General features: G+C 49.2%; 15 protein-coding genes across 15 annotated transcripts; 9 read left to right on the forward strand and 6 right to left on the reverse strand.

The window, feature by feature from the left end:
- Positions 1-17: 17 nt before the first annotated feature.
- Positions 18-1,262, reverse strand: NEDG_01397 (26S proteasome regulatory subunit N5; the record flags this gene model as incomplete). Its single annotated transcript, XM_067688815.1, has 1 exon — positions 18-1,262. One exon carries the CDS (start codon positions 1,260-1,262, stop codon positions 18-20), a length of 1,245 nt encoding a protein of 414 aa, XP_067544003.1.
- A 30-nt stretch (positions 1,263-1,292) lies between these two features.
- NEDG_01398 (ubiquitin-activating enzyme E1) lies at positions 1,293-4,136 on the reverse strand (the record flags this gene model as incomplete). The annotated part of the gene is made up of 1 exon (XM_067688816.1): positions 1,293-4,136. The coding sequence occupies one exon, from the start codon at positions 4,134-4,136 to the stop codon at positions 1,293-1,295; it is 2,844 nt and encodes a 947-aa protein (XP_067544004.1).
- Positions 4,137-4,341: 205 nt separating this feature from the next.
- On the forward strand, positions 4,342-5,919 carry NEDG_01399 (SWI/SNF related-matrix-associated actin-dependent regulator of chromatin subfamily C; the record flags this gene model as incomplete). Its single annotated transcript, XM_067688817.1, has 1 exon — positions 4,342-5,919. The coding sequence occupies one exon, from the start codon at positions 4,342-4,344 to the stop codon at positions 5,917-5,919; it is 1,578 nt and encodes a 525-aa protein (XP_067544005.1).
- A 357-nt stretch (positions 5,920-6,276) lies between these two features.
- Positions 6,277-7,884, reverse strand: NEDG_01400 (uncharacterized protein; the record flags this gene model as incomplete). The annotated part of the gene is made up of 1 exon (XM_067688818.1): positions 6,277-7,884. One exon carries the CDS (start codon positions 7,882-7,884, stop codon positions 6,277-6,279), a length of 1,608 nt encoding a protein of 535 aa, XP_067544006.1.
- Positions 7,885-7,932: 48 nt separating this feature from the next.
- NEDG_01401 (uncharacterized protein) lies at positions 7,933-8,913 on the forward strand (the record flags this gene model as incomplete). The annotated part of the gene is made up of 1 exon (XM_067688819.1): positions 7,933-8,913. One exon carries the CDS (start codon positions 7,933-7,935, stop codon positions 8,911-8,913), a length of 981 nt encoding a protein of 326 aa, XP_067544007.1.
- A 51-nt stretch (positions 8,914-8,964) lies between these two features.
- On the reverse strand, positions 8,965-9,987 carry NEDG_01402 (uncharacterized protein; the record flags this gene model as incomplete). Its single annotated transcript, XM_067688820.1, has 1 exon — positions 8,965-9,987. The coding sequence occupies one exon, from the start codon at positions 9,985-9,987 to the stop codon at positions 8,965-8,967; it is 1,023 nt and encodes a 340-aa protein (XP_067544008.1).
- A 289-nt stretch (positions 9,988-10,276) lies between these two features.
- On the forward strand, positions 10,277-11,002 carry NEDG_01403 (uncharacterized protein; the record flags this gene model as incomplete). Its single annotated transcript, XM_067688821.1, has 1 exon — positions 10,277-11,002. One exon carries the CDS (start codon positions 10,277-10,279, stop codon positions 11,000-11,002), a length of 726 nt encoding a protein of 241 aa, XP_067544009.1.
- Positions 11,003-11,066: 64 nt separating this feature from the next.
- Positions 11,067-11,414, reverse strand: NEDG_01404 (uncharacterized protein; the record flags this gene model as incomplete). The annotated part of the gene is made up of 1 exon (XM_067688822.1): positions 11,067-11,414. The coding sequence occupies one exon, from the start codon at positions 11,412-11,414 to the stop codon at positions 11,067-11,069; it is 348 nt and encodes a 115-aa protein (XP_067544010.1).
- Positions 11,415-11,440: 26 nt separating this feature from the next.
- Positions 11,441-13,375, forward strand: NEDG_01405 (uncharacterized protein; the record flags this gene model as incomplete). Its single annotated transcript, XM_067688823.1, has 1 exon — positions 11,441-13,375. The coding sequence occupies one exon, from the start codon at positions 11,441-11,443 to the stop codon at positions 13,373-13,375; it is 1,935 nt and encodes a 644-aa protein (XP_067544011.1).
- A 75-nt stretch (positions 13,376-13,450) lies between these two features.
- NEDG_01406 (uncharacterized protein) lies at positions 13,451-13,642 on the forward strand (the record flags this gene model as incomplete). Its single annotated transcript, XM_067688824.1, has 1 exon — positions 13,451-13,642. One exon carries the CDS (start codon positions 13,451-13,453, stop codon positions 13,640-13,642), a length of 192 nt encoding a protein of 63 aa, XP_067544012.1.
- Positions 13,643-13,703: 61 nt separating this feature from the next.
- Positions 13,704-14,342, reverse strand: NEDG_01407 (uncharacterized protein; the record flags this gene model as incomplete). Its single annotated transcript, XM_067688825.1, has 1 exon — positions 13,704-14,342. One exon carries the CDS (start codon positions 14,340-14,342, stop codon positions 13,704-13,706), a length of 639 nt encoding a protein of 212 aa, XP_067544013.1.
- Positions 14,343-14,401: 59 nt separating this feature from the next.
- On the forward strand, positions 14,402-14,728 carry NEDG_01408 (uncharacterized protein; the record flags this gene model as incomplete). The annotated part of the gene is made up of 1 exon (XM_067688826.1): positions 14,402-14,728. The coding sequence occupies one exon, from the start codon at positions 14,402-14,404 to the stop codon at positions 14,726-14,728; it is 327 nt and encodes a 108-aa protein (XP_067544014.1).
- Positions 14,729-15,047: 319 nt separating this feature from the next.
- NEDG_01409 (uncharacterized protein) lies at positions 15,048-15,680 on the forward strand (the record flags this gene model as incomplete). The annotated part of the gene is made up of 1 exon (XM_067688827.1): positions 15,048-15,680. The coding sequence occupies one exon, from the start codon at positions 15,048-15,050 to the stop codon at positions 15,678-15,680; it is 633 nt and encodes a 210-aa protein (XP_067544015.1).
- A 105-nt stretch (positions 15,681-15,785) lies between these two features.
- Positions 15,786-16,940, forward strand: NEDG_01410 (uncharacterized protein; the record flags this gene model as incomplete). Its single annotated transcript, XM_067688828.1, has 1 exon — positions 15,786-16,940. One exon carries the CDS (start codon positions 15,786-15,788, stop codon positions 16,938-16,940), a length of 1,155 nt encoding a protein of 384 aa, XP_067544016.1.
- Positions 16,941-17,233: 293 nt separating this feature from the next.
- NEDG_01411 (uncharacterized protein) lies at positions 17,234-18,823 on the forward strand (the record flags this gene model as incomplete). The annotated part of the gene is made up of 1 exon (XM_067688829.1): positions 17,234-18,823. The coding sequence occupies one exon, from the start codon at positions 17,234-17,236 to the stop codon at positions 18,821-18,823; it is 1,590 nt and encodes a 529-aa protein (XP_067544017.1).
- Positions 18,824-18,853: the final 30 nt, after the last annotated feature.

Raw genomic sequence — 18,853 nt, forward strand, 5'->3', positions numbered from 1 at the left:
CCGAACCAGCCCTGGTACTAGGTCTTGGTTATGTTGTGGGATATCTTGATAATCAGGTCTAGGCACTTGTCTATGCCCGTGCTCCAGTCTTCTAGGTCGTTTTCTGGAAGAGAGAAGACAACCGTGCCTGACATCTGGTCCACTATCCCGGTAAGCATCTTTTTCCTGATCATTTCAGTGATAAGAGGTGTTAGAACACTTGTTGGGGTGCTAAGAATGGAGGACATGCTCTCAATCGTTATCCTGTTGTAGTATGTAGAGATAACGATTATGTTGTGTTCTGTGAGGATCTTATCTATCTCCTCCTGGTAGTGGGCATAGGCTTGCTGCACCTCCGAAGGTGCTTGGGCGAGCGAAGAGGCGAGCTCGTCCTGCTTGACCAGGCGCGTTGAAATGAACATCTCTCCAAGGACCCGCGAGCTGTCGGGACAGAGCTTGCTCTCAGTGTTTCCTTTGATGAGCATTGGGGAGTAGGGGTGGTGCAGCGAGAGAATCCCGTAAAAGATGCCCAGGGAGACGTTAAGACTGTGCGCCCCATCGACGCTTTCTTCGCTTTTTCTTATCTCACTAAAGACTGAGCTAACTCCGTGGTAGTCTTTTTCCCTTAAATGGACAAAGATCATTCGGTTCAGGTAAAAGGGCTTGAGGGAGGGAGCTTCTTCAAGGTGTCTCTGGCTCAGGCGCTTAGAGAGCGTGGACGCTTTTTCCGTCTCTCTGGAGATGATAGCCAGGTACATTTGCTCCAGCTGGTACTTTAGAATGTCTTCAGTCGTTAGCGATGAGAAGGTTTCAACGTTAACGCTGTAAATAGTCTCTAGGGCTTCTTTTACCATGTTCTGCGAGAGAAGTATTTGCTTGATGCCGTCGGTAACAAGCACTCTGACTCCTTCAAGGTAGATCTTTCCCTCAATGACCGAGGAAAGCAGTGTTCTGAGAAACTGGAGCAGTGGGGTAGGCTCGGTTTCGGCGTGTTTGTTGTGTTCGTGCTCAAAAGCTTCTGAGAGATCGACTGTTCTGACCTTTCTGAACGAGTACTCCTCGAGGGACGTGTGGTACTCGGCCTGTTTCTTGGCGTATGCATGGCCGATCATTTTGGCCAAGGCCTCTTTGAGCTGCCCCTTTTTCTTGCTCATAAGCGCGATGATTTCAATGGTTTCTTTGTCTGTGCGTGCATGGTCTACCATTGCAATGAGAACATCTGCCAGCCTGTCCTTGTCCCCGTTCAGTCTAAAGCTCTTTTCTTGTTCGAGTAAAGCCTCCATTAAAAACAACAAAGAAATAAATTAATCCATTTATTGCCGAAGGACTACTTTAACGAACGGAACGAGAAGGTCGTTGCCTTCGTCGTCCTCCACGACTGCATCTAAACGCACAGATCCTATGCCCTTGGGAATGCCTTCTGGAAAAAGGATTTCGCCTACCGTCTTATCCAGGTTAGTCTTGAACCGTGCACTGCTGTAGAAGGAGCAGTAAAGCATGGTTAGATCCTGCATGACCGTGGGAATGTCTACCCCCCACTCCAGCTTTAAAAACTCGATGATCTCTTTTAGGGGCTTGTCTTCAACCTCGATCATGTTCCAGTTGGTGATAGTTAGCTTGCCAGATGGAAGGTCAACTGTGTGCTTCTGGGGCGGCATTGGTTCGCTTGAGGTAAGCAGAGGCAGTGCTAGGGAGACGTACGTGTTCCTGAAAACGTCTTCTTTTTTGGGCTCGTTTTTCCAGAAGACGTACTTGATGGCTTCAATCACTGCCAGCCCCGAAACTACTGCGGTGGTGGTGGCAATGGCTGGAATGATCCTTCCAGCTATCTTTTTTATCTCCAGAGGGGGAAGGTTGTGGATTTGGTAGTTGTCGCATCTTATGTTGGCGGCTGCTGTGATGAATTCGATGTGGCCGTTGGTTTCTGAGTCTTTTTCAAACTCCTCTTCCCTCACCGAGACTTTGGAGAGGTCAAGGCCTCCAGCGGGGACGCTTCCTTCCACTTCAGCCTCGGCTTCAGCGATGGCTGGGCCAATGCACTGCTCAATCTGCGGCCGGGTGAAAGATACCTCCTCCAGATCGAAGGTTTTGCTGAGGAGCTTCTGGGCTGTGGTGATGTAGCTTAGGTGGCTTGGGTTGTCCAGGGAGAGGACGGCTGGTGTAGGCATTTTTTTGGGGGGCGTCCAGAAAGGCGTGCCTTCGTCTGTGCGGTGGTCTGCGGGGAAGGCCGTTAGAAGCGTGTTTGGCCCTTTGATGAACTTTCGGTAAAACATCTTGACTGCCTCAACCAGGGCCTCTTTCGGGGTTTTGGGCCTGGTGTAAATAACCCATTTAATGGCGTCTGAAATCTCTTCCTTACCGGCCGATTCGACTGATAGCTTTATCTCTGAAATCCGTTCGGTGAACAAAGTCTTGAACTCTGCAAGTGCCCACTCCACACAGTGCACCGGGAGGTGGGGGAAGTTTCTGATGGTGCAGAGGGGGATGGACTTCTCCTGGGGGTCGGTGGCGCTTCCGTAGTGCTCCGTGGTGTGCGGGATGACCACTTGCGTGTGTCCTTTGGCCCCAAGCGTTCCCGTGTCTATCATTGAGATGCCGTGGTAGATAGCCTGGGTGTCCATGTATAGCCTGGCATCAATGTTATCAAGGGCGTTCATCAGGATGTCCATTCCGTGGTAGAACTGGTCGTTGAAGAGTGTTTCGGTTTCTTTGCCCACTTTTGAGGTGTACGATCTAATTATCTGGGCCATGTCTGGGTTGAGCACTGCGGCCTCTCTTGATGCCACCACCGACTTCATTTGTGAGATGTCTTCTTCCCGGAACAAAAACTGGCGGTTGAGGTTGCTTCTTTCAATGCCATCCATGTCTGTAACGGAGAGCGCGCCATCTTTGCCTGCTCCAAGGAGAGCAAGGTTTTTCAGGTGCTCACACCCAATGGCTCCAGCGCCAATGACAAAAATGCCCATTTTAAAAATCTTTTCGGTATCTTCCCCGAAAATTTTGTAGAGTGGACCATAACGGCCAGGTTTTTCAACAAAACCCTCCCTCTTTTTCTTGTAGATACTTGGAGGGAGCGCTTCTAGGGCGTGGTAGTACATGAACTGCTGCAATGGGCTGAACTTGTGGCTGCAGGCCTTTAGGGCCTCGTGGGCTGCTATGCCCCCCGCAACTGAGGCAATTGGCGCAATCGTCCCCCAGGGCTGCCCAAAAAACTCTTCGGCCATAAAAGCGGCGCTCTCTGACAGCTCAAGCTTTTGCCGGAACTCTTCCAGGAAGGCCCCAAGCGAAGCCCCTTTTTCCTCTGCCTGGTCCACTATCTCAAAGCAGCGATGGACGACCTCGGCGCCCTCAACGGTGGGCGTAATTAGCGGGGATGTGAGCGAGTCGCTCAGGCTTTTAAAGCTAAGAGCATGGTGCTTCTTGATTTGCTCAAAGCTTGATCCAGCAAGGTCTTCTCCCCCGTACCCCACCAATGAGAACTTGAAGGCTTTGGCATCGGCTACCTGATACCTCCGCGGCATAAAACCTTTTATCTCGATTTCATCGCCGTTTTCAAGGCCGTGCCTCTCTTCCTCTGCAAGGGTAACTTCTCCCGCTGACGACACACTCCTGATGGCTCCCATAAAGACCTCCTCCCCGTTTTCGTCCGTTGTCACAAAGGAATCACCAAAGTCGCAAAACACCTGAAAAAACAGCCCCCGGGACCTTGCCACAATAAAAGGCACCTGGTCCTTTCTGCAGGCCTGGTTTATCTCTATCTGCTGCTTGAGGGTCGCATCACAGACCACAACGGCAGTGTACCCTGCAAAAGTCTCTGGGAGCGCCTCTAGAATGGTTACGTTCACCTGGTGATTGAGAGACTTGATCTTGTACTCGATGCTTTTGTCCACCCGGTCGCCAACGTCTGCCTCTGTGCAGTAAAACGCTGTCCCTAGGTCAGAGAGTGCCACCTTTGAGCCGTCAAAGAGCGAAACGTTCCTAATCCCTGTTAGACAGAGGTTCTTGGCCACTTCTGTTCCTATCTGCTTGAGCCCCACCACCAAAACGTTTGAGCGCAGCATTTTCTTCATTGCGTCACTTCCTATCACGTATAGCTGCCTAGAGTAGAGACCTTCGTCTACTTTTGGCGACAAAACTCCATCCTTCCTCTCTTTCATACGACAAACACAAACAAAAAATTTATATCTCTTAGAAACACTGTCCCAGAATGAGCTGTTGGTTGCTTTTGGAGCACCATGGATGTAGCTGTGGCCTGTTGGTGGTGTGGTGGGTGCTTTGGCGCGCTGCGGTCCTGGGAGGTGGTGCGGGGGTGCGGGGTGTGGCAGATGTATTTAGAGGAACTGTGATTTATTTTTTTAGAATATGCACAATTGGAACTTTAAAGTGGATAAAGTACTGGCACAAAGCAACCCATACAGAGCAGGAGAGGCAACAAAGGAGGGAATAGTGAATATTTCCACCGACCAGGAAACAAGTGCTGGAGAAGAGTCTGTGCACACCCTCCAAAAAACCTACCCACAGCTTTTTACAACTCTTGGAGAGACAAACGCTCTGCCCGTGCTGGTGCCAATGCACTCGGCCTGGTTTAGCACGGAGGGCGTAGACGACATTGAGAAAAGAGCCTTCCACCCGCACCTAGAAACGGAGGAGGGGGTGAAGGGTTATCTTCACGTCCGGAACAGGATCTTTCGGATGTTTCAAAACAATCCAGGAGCACACCTATCAATTACCCAATGCAGAAAGTATCTGACAGATGACGTGTCAATGATTATCAAGGTGTACACCTTCCTAGAGCACTGGGGGCTGATAAACTACAAGGTAGGCGTCAAAAGAGACATTGAAGCAATGCTAAGAAGAATTGAGCAGAAGGACCTGTTTAATCTCCACCGAGGCAGCGCCTCGGCCGAGCTGACCCATCCCGAGAATAAGGTTCAAGTTAAAATGGTCACTGTGGGAGAGTCGACCCTTCCCACCCCGAACACCCAGCCAAGCACCCAGCAGGAGCACCCAGACGTGCTCAAAGACATTTCCAAGCACCACACCCTCCAAATGAACGGTCCGCGGATAACCTCCATCCCCACAGTGACCAACTGCACCGAATGCCACAAAGAAATGAACGGTCTCCAGGGCGAGGAAAACATCTACTTCTCCGATCGAGAGAGGATCATTCTCTGCAAACAGTGCTTTGATGGGGGAAGGTATCCCACCACGCTCTCTTACAGCAACTTTCATTTACTAGAGGCCGGAATCATTCGGCAGGTGTGGTCGGTGGAGGAAGAAATGTTCCTGGTTGAAGGAATTGAGATGTACAAAGACGACTGGCACGCGGTGTCTTCTTACGTTAAAACAAAAACGGTCGAGCAGTGTGTTCTTCACTTTCTAAAGATGGGCATCCAAAACCCCCTGGTGGAAATGGAAGCCATCTCCTTTTCGGTGAACAAGCTTCCTTTCAACTACACCCTCAACCCTGTCATGTCCACAGTAGCCTTCCTAGCGAGTGTGGTCCACCCCGGGGTGGCAAGTGAAGCGGCCAAAGCAGCCGTTAGGGAGATAAAGAGGATCGCAGATGAAAAGAAAAAGGAAGAAGACGCCAGGCCATGGATCAACAGCCAACTTAACGAGATAGCTGCAGTGGCTCTCTCCTCGTGCATCTTCCGCGCCGAGGAGCAGAAGAAGGTAGAGGAGGGAAAGAAGGAAAGACTTCTAGAGCTTCTGGTTGAGAGCGAGATGAAAAGAATCGAGGCCAAAGTCGCCGAGTTCACCGAACTGACCCAAACGCTCAAAAAGGAAAGAGAGGATCTGGAAAAGATGAGGGAAACGTACAGAAAAGCTCATCTAGACACAAGGAGAGAAATATCTGAAATTGTATCAAAGGTAAGAAAGATATGCGAGGAAACAGGAAGAAACTTTGAAGACATTTTCTTTAAAGAGCAACAGTAATATCGCAGTAATAAATCTAATATAGCACGGTCGGTGGTGTGGTGGTACGGTGCATGTACGGTACTGGGGGGTACGGTGTGGTGGTGTGGTGGTATGGTGGTACTGAGGGGGGTACAGTTTTAGTCTCAATCCCATAGTGTTTCTTTTATTAATTAAATAAGGTTTTGTTGGAATAAATATAGAGCTGTTTTTTAAAAACAACTACCCTACTGCCTGTACAGTACAGCACCATAGCACCATACCGTATACCACCGACCATGATATATCAGATTTATTGCCACCCTATTGCCCCGCAATACACCGCAACACCGCAATACACCGCAATACACCGCAATACACCGCAACACCGCAACCAGGCTACTTCTTAAGAACGGAGGTAACTGCAGAGATAAACTTGCCTGGTGAGAGTATTTCGGTGGTGCCGTACGTTATTTCAACGCCAAGCTGCTCGCCCAGCTCCATAAGCGCCTTGTACTCGGTGAAGGTTCCTCCACCAATAGAGAAGACGTGGACAGCAGAGTATCCCCCCTGGAGGGGCTGCTGCTTGCTTTCTATGCCAACGGTGGGGTAGGTGCTGCGCCCATTGACCACGTCCTCAACGGCTATCTCAATCGGGAGCTTCTTCTTTCTTGGGAGGAGTCTTTTTATGTTCCTCAGGAGGCTGATAGCTGCTCCAGTGACAATGGATCCACTGTTGGAGTGCTCTTCCTCTCCCTGGGTGAAAAACCGGAGCAGCTCTAGGCTGCACCCTTTCTTCTTGGCAACTTCCTCTAAATAAGCCCGCTCATTTGGGAACCTCTTAATAAGCACGGCACACATTCTAAGCACGTGCTCAGCACCTATCTTCCCTAAAAGATCTTCCAGTTCATCTTTTATATCTGAAACTCGGCTGGTGTCGTTTTCAAGGCCAAAGACTTCATCAAGCTTGGCTTTCTTGATCTCCTCCACCAGGGTGAGGCAAATGGTCATGTGGGTGTGGATCACTTTGTTCTTCTGCGCCAGCTCTGGGACTTTGCTCAGGGCACTCGAAATAACTTCTTTTGACGAGGAAGAGTCAATCGAGCGCTGGGCCAGGTCTGCTTTGTAGTCTGCAAGCTCCTGCTCCACCCGCTCCGCCACCTCCTGGAAGTACTCGTTCTGGTTCTTGTCCCAAAACCTATCAAATCTATTCAGGTCAAAGACTTTCTTTTCCGGGGTGCTGTCCACGCCAATCACCTGCTCCATCCTAGCCATGCCCTCAGGTATGGTTACTTTGTTTAGGTCGTACTCCAAAACATCGGAGATAAGGGCGTTGTAGGTCCACCCGTGCTCAATGGGTGTAATCAGGTCAATCTCCCTGCCCACAATCAGCACTGCTTCTCTCTTGCGCCCCTTGCGTCCGCGGTCGCCAATCTTTTGCACTTGTTTAGCTACTTCTTCAGCTAGCTCTAGGTACTTCTTATCAATGTGGAGAACAGGGGCATCCATCCCGCGGAGTAACGACACCAGCCCTGAAACAAGCGTTGAGGTGATGCCTTTTTTCATAAAGCTGTCTTTGATGTTGAGGGTGTACAGCGAAGAATGAAGCACTGAAAGACGAATCATCCCATCCATTACCTTCTTAACCCTTTTACACTCTCCACCCCGGCCAACAGCAACTGCCAGGTCCTCAAACAGCTCTCTTGATAGCATTCCAGTGAAGATAACCTCTACCTCCTTATACTTTTGCTCGAGAAGATCTTCTTTGATGATGTTGGCGTTTTCCTTCGTCTCTTCTACTATGTAGATGGCTCGAGCCTCTTCAATTTTATCTCGGTCGTCGTCCACCCTGGTGCAAAAGACTACGCCCATCTCCATTAGCTCATTAATTCTGAAGAGAGGAGCAACAATATCCTGTCCTACGTCATCAACAACGAGTACACTCCACTCAAAGCTTTCTCCCCTGATAAGCTTCTCCAAGATATCAACCTGTCTCTCTCTTAACATATATTAATTTTCGCAATTCATATAAATATTAATAATTTTTTCGTAGCCATGAACATTCATGGTGCCTGCATTGGCAAGTTCAAAGTAGGAGCAAAAATAAGCTCTGGGGCGTATGGAGACGTCTACGAGGCAGAGTGCCAGGAAACATCGGCAAAAGTAGCTCTTAAAATCGAGAAAAAGTCAGGTTCTAACCAAATAAGGCAAGAGTGCACCATGTACAAGCTGTTAAAGTCGGAGAATAACTACATCTGCAAGCTCCACCACGCAGGGTCCGTCAACATCTCCGGTGCTAAAAAAGACGTTCTGGCCATTGATCTGCTAGGTCCGTCGCTTGAAAGTCTTTTTAACTACTGTGACCGACGGTTTTCTCTGAAAACCGTTTTAATGCTTGCTGAAATGATTATCACGCGGATAGAGTATCTCCACTACAAGCACATCATCCACCGAGACATAAAACCTGACAACTTTGCTTTTGGGATCAACCCCGGGGAGGGCGACCTTGGGGACAAGATAGCCAAAAATGCCTTTTACATCATTGATTTTGGGCTCTCTTGTTTTTTCAGGTCGCCAAAAACCTACATCCACATTCCTTTTCAGGAGGGAAGAAATCTAATTGGAACGGTCAGGTACGTCTCAATCAGCACGCACGAAGGAATGCGGCAAAGCCGGAGGGACGATCTTGAGAGTTTGGCCTACATGCTTATCTACTTTATTAAAGGGGAGCTTCCCTGGCAGAACATCAAGGCAAGCACCAAGCAAGAGAAGTACAAGAAAATTGGCGAAGTTAAGAGTAGCACATCGATCCAAAAACTTTGCAAGGACCTTGACCCCGTTTTTGCAGAATTTTTAACCTACACCAGAAAGCTACTTTTTGACGAAATGCCTAACTATCTCTACATGAAAAAACTTTTCTCTTCGGTGATGATCAGAAAAAACTTTGTCTTTGACTTTGGTTTTGATTGGTGTCTTAAGTACGCAACTACCAAACAACCTCTGCTCCGCAACATGAAAAAGAAGTCAAACGAATAGAATAAATGTAACTGTACCATGACTCTACCACTGCACCACTGCACCATGACCCTACCACTGCACACTAAAGCTATGCTTGGTTTTTGTCTTGGCAGTGAAGGCCCGAAGCGGTAAATCGGCTGAAATCCCCGGAGACGGGCCCTGGAGCTGTAGATAGGCCTGCTCCTCCCTCAGAGTCATTTTTCCCTGGGAGGGTCCAAAGAGACACGCCTTTTTACAGACCATCATCTCAACGTAAACGTACTCTTCAAGAAAAGACCTAGATTTAGCCTTGGTACTGAATGCAACCACCCGCGGAAGACCGTGGACCTGAGCTATCCGCCTAATTCTTCCATTTTCAAGGAAGGCTACCTCCTTGTAGTTTTCCCTATCTATTTGTGAGACAATCGCACCACCCTCTCCCTCCCCGCCCCTGGCCAGGCCCTCAACCAACCCCTCATACAAGCCTCCGGCCGATGAGCCAGCAAGGGTTTGGGAGGTGCTGTGCTCGGGGGGGAGGTAGTTTGGAACTGGAACAATCTTATCTTTGAAAAAGTCAAAGACGTTGGTGGTAGTAAGCGCGTGGTCCACCAAACTATCCCACTCCGACTCCATTCTCTTATCTGCACACATCACAATTGAAATAACGGTGGTATACCCCTTGTCTTTCAGGTACTTAGCACATATCTCAACAGGGCTCCTGTTTTTACTAAGATAGGGAAGAAGGTGGTGGGCTGAGCCCTCTGCATAAGCTACCACCCCCGGACAGAGCGAGCTAATCACCGGCCGGCTCAGAGACGCCCTCTCCTGCCCCAAGAGGGCCCGGGTCCCTGCTGACGAGTCTACCACACAGCTCTTTCTAAACACCCAGAGAAGAGCCTGCTCAAAGTCTCTAAACCCTGAAAACGAGCCTACCCGCTGAAACAGGCTTATTTTAGCCTGTGGTGTGATAACAAGGCCAACACCGCCCTCTAAAAGACGCTGCAGCCCCCGCTCGTGCTTTTCTTTGTCAGGTTCAGCAACAGAGACGCACCCTGAACAGGCCAGGCAGTCTTCTAGCCCAAGCACCTCTCCAATAGGCTTAATGCACTCCATAAAAAATTTAGATGACCAGGAAAGTCTCAGTGCAGCCACCCAAGCAGCTAGACCCACAAGCCTACGCCCCATGGACACCCCCAGAGCTAGCCAGAGCACCAACGCCCCCAACGGCAATAGCTCTACCAAGCACCCTTTCGGTTGAAGAGCTCCCAGAAGGAGCACACCACACAGCAACCATCCCCCTCATTGATACCACCAAAAAGAACTACATCCCAAGAATCAACTACTCCGTTCTAGCAGAAGGTGATACAGAAATTTCTCAGTGGCTAAACTAAATTAAAATTTAATGGACAGAACAGCAGAGTTCAGAAGAGTGTCGCAAGCACCTTCAGCAGACGTTTTGCAGGAAGATAGCGACTCTCCAGCCATCCACGCGCTTCAATCAGCCAAAGAGCTTAAAAACAGCCTTTTAGAGTATACGGGGCGCATAGAAAGAGCCACCTCCCAGGAGTACGCCGATATTGAAAAGGAGGCTGCAGCAACTGTTTCCCAAGTTCCTGCCCTTCTAGCGCTTCTTTATGAAATAGAAACGGAAGAGAACGCCCTGTTCATTGGCGGGGTGGCAACATGCCTCAAGATCATGCTCCAACGCACCGAAATAAAGCTGGAGAGCAAAAGACACAAAACCAGAAGAAGCACCTTAAACATTGCCCTGGAACCAGAGAAAGCGCCAAGCATCGTCAAAATAGCTCCAGTGATGCTGCAAATGCTTCAGGAGGAGAATGTAAAGATTCTAGAACGCGTCCAGTACAGCGACCGAGAAGTCACCCATGTGCGGCGCCAGATATCCGAAATAGACACGCTCCAGAAGCTAATTACTCAGGAGATCTTTTCCCAGGACGAGCGCATAGATAGTGTTTTGGGAAAAACCGGACTGGCCACCCAAGACGTGCGCATCAGCAGAACCTACATTAGGAATGCTGGAGAGAAAAGAAAATCAGCCAGACGCTTTCTTTCTTTGCTTTTCCTTATCTTTGCCGTTATGATCCTTCTTCTACACCTAACTAAATAAACCTATTTATCTATGGCGCTTCCCCAAACCCGAAACCCCAACCGCCCCGAAAATAAGGTTCAGGTCATGTTCTGAGCCCGTGTCCGGTGGCGTGCCCTATAAAGGAACGAGCTTTTTCAACGGCACCGCTCATGGGAGCTGATAGCTCCTGGAAAACTTTGCTGCTGATGCCTATCCCCAGCCCAGAGACACTCCCACGCACGCCTCCTTTGAGAGCCTCAGTGCTGGAGCTGAGCGAGGTGGCATACCCTGAAACAAAGCCACTGGCAACGGGAGAAAAGCCCTGGTTCACTAAGCTACTGAACAACCCGCTCCAAATAACTGAATCACTCCCCAGACCCAAGCCTTTCAGGAGGCATCCCATCAGAAAGACTCTTCCCCCCTCCTCAATCCCCTTAACCACGCTGTACATATATTTTAGTTTCTTTTAAATTTTAGATGAAAGTATCTCCCGAAGGGATTGACCAGTACATAGATTCTTTGATACTTGAGGGAAGCCTTTCAGAGCAGATACACAACCTAGCCCTAAGCATTAGAAGCAGTGGGGACATAAGAAAGGTTATTTACAAGCTCCGTGGAAAGGAAGAGAAGGGTACATCGTATGCAGTTAGCTTTATTAACAGCTACACGGCCTCCATTGGGGTGGTCGGGTACGTTTCTTACAAGCACTGTGCTCTGATTAGCAAAACAGAAGCTAGAGAGTGTCTTTGTGTCTTTGAAGAAAAGAGGAGCTTCCAGAAAGAAATAGACGACTTGAAAACGGCGCTGGGCCTGCTAAAGAAGTCGCAAATAGAGGACACCAAAAAGCTCATTTTCTCACTAACCGATATGGTTATGCACAACTTCAGCCGAAAAGAGCTGCTCAGCACCGCCAGCCTGATTATGGGCCTAGAAGCACTCGACCACACCGTTAATGTCAAGCTGATCGAGTACGCCCACGCCTTCCACCACCTGGGCATGGACTTTGAGGCGTTCAAGGTTCTGGAGCAGATATCAAAAACGGAAAAAGTAACGCCTTCAACTGATAGAATGAGGCTGATGATTATGGCCAAGTACTTCCTCAAGGGAGAGAGCTACCGAGGATACCTCTGCGCGATTGACAGGCTCCAGCAGCTCCAGGTGCAAATATCGCCTCTATCGGGGTGCCAGGAGTATGCACAGCACCAGAGGGTCGTAACGGACTACGACCGCATCATTGGCTACAAAGCACCAGCTAAAAAACCACCAGTACCTGGATTTCCAACGGTTTTTACCGTTCCAATCAACCATCAGCACTGGGCGTGGTACCTCTCAGCCATTGGAACGGAGGAAGACCTTAGCCTTGAGGAAACGGGTAAAATTGCCTTTTTAAGAAAACACCGCCTCAATCACAGCGTGGGCAAGGGAAAGCTTCAGGTTCTTTCGGGGAACACCAGGTACTCATACATCGATTACATCACCGACCTTGAAGAAAAAACCGAAAAGGAAAGATACCTTCCACACGACCGAACAGCCCAGGGAATGTCGCAAACCTCGCAAACATCGACAACCTCGCAAACGCAAACCTCGCAAACATCGGCAACATTGGCTCAAAGGCAAGAAGCCAGAAAACAGCGGGCAGCCCTGAAAACGCTTTTTGAGGAAAAGGAGTACCTCCTAAGACTGACCCTGCAAAAGAAAGAAGAAACCAGCTACTACGACGAGAGCGAAGCTCTCACACGAGTAAACCAAAGGTTTAGAAAGGCAAAAGAAGAGAACCTTAGAATAGTCCAAAAGATTGTTGCCTCGTTCTCAGCCATTGGAGAGCTCAAAAACCTTCTCTTCGAAGAAGAGGCAGCCAGAGAGCTTGTAAAAGAGCTCGACACAGAGCGTGTCGCGGATACAGAGCAGGAAGAGCCTGAGGCCCCCAGCCCAAGCACCGAGCTAGCCCCAGAGACCCCCGCAGTCGCTGAACTATCCTGGAAGAGGGACCACCACGCCCCAGAGCCCACAGAGCCAAGAACAAGCTACACCACCGGATACACCACCGGATACACCACCAGCTTCAATTCCAGCGCCAGCACAAGCCACCCCCCAGCCTCCACAGAGAAGCCCGCCTGGAAGGTCAATAAGGAAGAGCCCCGCACCGAACACAAAGACCTCATTTGGGGCCACGTATCTGGATCTACCCCCCAGACTCAACCCACCCCTCAACCCCAGACCACCCCTCAGACTCAACCCACCCCTCAACCTCAGACTCAACCCCAGACCCAGTTCTATCAACCAAAAGATGTCTCAGAGGAGAGCTTGGCACGGTTCATAAAGGCACCAGACTCTTTCAAGCGCAGTGACAAACAGACAAGAACCGACACACCAACTGACATACCAAAAGGTAGCTGGAGGAAGAGAGGATAGAGTGGTCCCAGCACTTGACACACCCAACCACCTCCCAGCACCAAGACCCGAATAAACCCGAGCCTCTTATTTTTTATGTGCACGGAATGGCTCTATGAAGCAATTGACCAAGAGGTATCGGTGGAAATGAACAGAGGAGATGTTGTTCGGGGTATACTTAGAAACATCGATGCATCGATGAACCTTACAGTAGAGCTACCCAACCACACCACCAAAGTACTTGCTTCATTGGCCATAAGCCTTATTGTTCTGCCCTCCCCCTCCTAGTACCCTCCCAGTACCCTCCAGTACCCCTCCAGTACCAAACCCAAGCCCAAGCCCAAACCATTTATTCGCTGCCCCTGGGAATGCTTTGATGAGCACGGGGTAGTGCCTGGGCACGTGCAGGCCCTCTTCCCGTGCCTGCCTTATTAGTTAGCTCGTTTTTTCCCTTCATTACGCTGAAGGTACAGAAAGAAATGAGGAACACGACAATAAAGAGGGTGATACATAGAGGTATGAGCGTCTTCTTCTTGATGCGTGTAGGTATCTTGTCTTTAAAAACGAAATTAATCGAAAGGGCATCAAAGGGATCGTTGCGGTTAAAGATCCTTGACCTAAAAGCACTGGACTCCAGGAAGATCTTCTGGGTGCCCATAAAGACGGCCTTGCTTGGGTGCTCCAGAAGAATTTCAAAAAAGACAATTTCCTTGATGGGCTTGTCGTCAATGGGGTTGGAGGTGTTCTTCATGCGAACGGCTCTTCCCTCTTTGGAGATAACAAGCTCAAAAAGAAACTTGCACAGTTGCCTGGCGTCGTAGTAGCTGTGCGTTCCCTCCTTGGTCTCCACGCGCCCAATCGTATGGGGCACGCTTCGAGAGAACGAGTCCTGGCAAAGCTCCCAGAAAGACTTTTGCGTAAATGGCTCTATTTCAGTGGTTTTAACGACGGCGCTTGGCAGTGCTGCATCCTCAATAGCTATGTTCATGGTCTTAACAACACCTCCCGCTAAATACTACGGTGTTTGAGGATGAAACAATCTTTTTCATGACGACATACGAGGAGTGGACCAGTGCCCTCTCAGCCATTGCAGAGATACTCCAGGAGAAGCAGCCACGAAAGAACGCCCTCTCAAAAGAGTGCCGGTTGCTGGGGTGCTTCACCCGCCTAGAGATTCTTCTAGAGCGTGCTCCAGTGCCTGGTTCTGGGGCTGGCTGCAAAAAAGACCCCGAAAACACCCAGCCACCCAGCTTTGCGCGGCCGCAGCTAGAAAGACACCTCCACGCCGCCAAGCACATCGCCCAGCTGCTCCTCAGAGCACCCTCGCACCCGAACAAGCTCCCCCTGCTCGCCATGCTCACTAGTCCCTGGTAATATGTCCAAATTTGGAAGAATGACTCACTCCCTCCTTGTTTTTGCTACATTTAGACTATGTTACACTGCCCTAAAAAGGAATCAATGGATTAGGAAATACTACTACATTTGCTCCTTCTTATTTGGAAATTTCCAAAAGAACCTGATCAAATAAGGAAAGAAGCTAGAAAGAGAATTAAGTGAACCCTCCCAAAAGGGCCTAGCTCCTTTTGACATAATCTCCGATAGGTCTAAATTGTCTTAATATGGCCAATAATGGCATGATTGGTAAAATTGGCCTAAAATTAAATATAAATAGAAACACAACTACTCCCCTGTGATGGCCACTAGTCCTGAATCATACTTTGATAGTTTCCACAAAACAGCCCAAGGTGAATTAAAGAACACCTACTATAACCCCTTCCATGTTAAGCCAAGAAAAAGAACGAGCAAGGAGCAGCTTGAGGTCCTTGAAAAGACTTTTGAGACCAACATTAAGCCGGACGCAGCGCTGCGAAAGGCCTTGGCCGGCAAGCTTGGGATGACCCCAAGAAGTGTCCAGGTCTGGTTTCAGAACAAAAGAGCCAAGGTAAAGAACGAAAAGAGCGTCCACCAGGAAAAGCCGAAAGAAGAAATAGAGATAACGCCTTCTCTCTACGCAAAGAAAGAGATTGAAGAAGTTGTTGAAAAGTCAAGAGAGGACTACGAATGCTTCCTTCTGAACTACCCTGGATTCAACCAGGACTATGAGTGTAACATCCCACAGAAGCACTACCTTGAAGAAGTGCCTTCTTTTAAGGAGGAGGACCTTCAGTCACTTGACAAGCTTATTTTAGGGGAGGAGAACGCCAACCACGACGATAACTCGGCTAAAAAGAAGCGCAAGCCCAAAGATGACGATGAACCTTCATACTGTAACTTTTATTCAATGGCTAATTCTCTACACTTTGACCCAAGTAACTATCTTAATTAGAAACGGTGCCTAGGCTACCCGAAGGGCAGGCAGGCTTAATAAATTATCAATGGCTTGGTTTCGGGGTGTTCGGGGTGCAGAAATAAACAATTTTTTTATTATTGGATGGCCTACCATAGTTTAACGATTACCCCAGAGAACACCTACGCACAGGAGTCAATCGAAAAGGACACGATTCTTAAGTCCGTCTCGCTTACTCCGTATGTGAACGCCTCTGAAAAGAGAGCTGCTGTAACTGCAACAATCGATGACGGAGCACTTATTACCATCTGCTCACTGGTTGTTGGACACTCTGAGAGCAAGGTTCTTAACCTTCCACTAAAGAAGGGAACAAAGATAGTCCTTGGTGCTGAGGGATGCAACGACATAGACGTGCTTTTTTACGAGGTAGACGACCTTTCAGAAGAGGTTGACGGCTTCTCAGAAGAGGGCCTGGGAGAGAAGTACCTGGCACTCTCGATTGAGGGGGGGCAGACACAGACCTTGAAAGAAACAACGCCCATTAGAATACTTAACGCAGCACTCAAAGGCACGCCCACCAGTGAAAGAACGGTCCTTCTCTGTGGGGCAGGCGGAGCCTCTACGCCCGTAGCCACCTTCCTCCCCGGAGCCAAAGAAACCGAGGTCCTAGACCTTCTCTTTGAGGCGAACGAGGAGGTAGCGCTTACGGCAGTGGGGCCCAACACCATTGACGTTCTCGTTCTTAGAGGCACGGGGTACCCGGAGGAGGTCCTGGAAGATGCCGAGTGCTCCAATGAGTGCTCAGCGCAGTGCTCCGCGCAAGGAGAAAGAAGAAAAACCAGTCCTGAAATACACCCAGATGACGTCCAGGTCAAGAGAATACAGCTGCCAGAGGTTGTCACTGTCCCCGAGACCAAAACAAGCCCCGAGACAAACACTGTCACTGTCCCCGAGACCAAAACAAGCCCCGAGACAAACACTGAGGCCAAAACAGACCCCGAGACAAACACCGAGACCATAGTTGACGTTTCGGTGGTATCAGAGGGTATTGGTAGAGTCATTGGTAGAAAGAGCATCATTTCATGCAAGTACAGGACGATTCTTCCCATTCCAGAAAAAGAGGCTGAGGAGGTCATACCACTGCGCAAGGCTGGGGAGCATCGGGTGCTGAAGTACTTCGCAGACAAAATCAGAGGTGCCAGGGAGGGAAGTATTATGAAAGCAACAGTTACCACAGCAGGGTCCGTTGCAGAGTACAGCATAAGTGTTGGAGAGATCGTTCAGTCCGTTAGTTGCTAGGCCAACCTAGCCTATCTTCCGTTGCTTGCAACCAGTGGCTAGTAACGGTTACGCAAACCCGAAACCCCGAAAAACCCGAAATCTCGAAATCTCGAAAACCTGAACTTTAAATAAAGACTTTTGGATAGGCATGGGCATGGGACTGTGTTAGACTTAGCGGCGCCGACCCAGGCCTTGAGTGACACCACGGGGCGGCGTCATTCTGAAGATCTTTATGATAAGGTTTTTTCAAAAGCATCACCAAGATACGGGATAGAAAGATATGAAGAAATAATAATTGGTGCGGAAAGAGCATGAAGGGTGTGGACGGCGTGGCAAACGCGCTTTCTAGAACTCGGAAAATAGTTTTGCCGATTTTTGTCTCCCACGTGTATACGCTGGATCTCTTAAAGGAGCACGAGCCAGTGGCTGAGAGGGTTTACAAGCTGCAAAGTCTTTGGAGCCTGTTTCTGGCCCAGGAAAGAGAAATACTCAACCATCTAGCAGACAGCCCCGAGGCAAAGACAAAGACAAAGACCCAGGAGCAGTGGGGGCAGGAATGGGAACGTGCAAAAATAACGTCTTTTGTGGCGGGAATTGAAGAGCTCACAGCAAGCATTCAGCTGGAAATGAAAGAGATAGGCGTGCTAGGCGTGAAACTGATTGAGGAGATAGAAAAAGCCCACTTTTTTGAGCGGTACGTCGACTTTAAAGGCATCCACGAGCACTTGAATGGGCTGTCCTTTCTTATCCTCACGGTGAACGGGCACATGCTTGAAAGCGCCCCCATGGGTCTTAGAAGGCTCTTTGCAGAGATAGAGTTTAAGATTTACAAGTACATGGTTCAGTGTGAAAGAATCACCGGGTCAAAAAAAAGGTTTGAGCTTACCTGGATTGATCGGAAAAAACACGCCCACCTAAAGCTTCTGTACAACGGAGGCGTTTTCAGTCTTTCAGAGTTTCTTGTGTCGTATCGGGTGCTTGTTCACTCTCTAGACACGCAAAACGAGCTTATCTCAGATATTGATAAGGCAGAAACGCTTTGCTTGGAGTTTTCAGGGCTGGTGTCAAGGGTGTTCTCTCCCGGACAAATACTCCAAAAGCACGCTGAAGACTACCACGCCCGGTCAATCAACCAAAAAACCATCCACCATGAAACCTCTATCTTCCAGAAAAGAGCTGATATTGACCGGCTCCTGACCCAGTACAAGCTAGTTTTATCGGAGGTAAATGCTATCAACTGGGAGGTGGGAAGATACATTAAAAACATTGCAAACATAGACAAGTCGCAAATGGAGAAAGTTCCGATGTCGATACGAAGACTGTTCTTCCTTTTTGAAGATATTTGGCGAGCCATCAAGTGTACTGAACAAAGATTTATTTCCATAGGAAAAACCGTTACTAATATTAGAAAAGTCCCATCAAATGATGCAAAACTTTTTAGCATCAAAGCCCTAGATTTCAAGCACCGCTGGCTTGAAGGAGACCTGAAAATCCTTGAGCCTGAAATCAAAGCCCTTTACAGCGCCTCAAGGATCATCTACCAGACCTACCTCCTCCAGAAAAAGCACCCCCCTAAAAGACACCCTAAACCCGCCTCTTCAGGTAGCCTCCACGACCTCTCCCGACCCAGCCCAGGCACCAACGACCCCATTGAGCACCCTATTAACGACGACGAGCTAAAAGACCTAATGAATGAGCATCACGCCTACGACCCTGGTCCTGGTTCGGGTTCGGGTTCGGAACCTGACCCTGACGAACACTCCAATTCAGAGTTTTCAGAGTTTTCAGGTAGCTCGGGTGGCTCGGGTGGCTCAGGTGGCTCAGGCAGGTCTGAGGGGTCCGGGAGGTCTGAGGACTCAATGGAGTCAATCGACCTGGTGCGGGGACTTGGGATGACCTAGACGGACCTGGTGCGGGGACTTGGATGACCT

The sequence above is a fragment of the Nematocida displodere genome (assembly GCF_001642395.1).
Source record: "Nematocida displodere strain JUm2807 chromosome Unknown 4, whole genome shotgun sequence".
Lineage (NCBI taxonomy): Eukaryota > Fungi > Microsporidia > Nematocida > Nematocida displodere.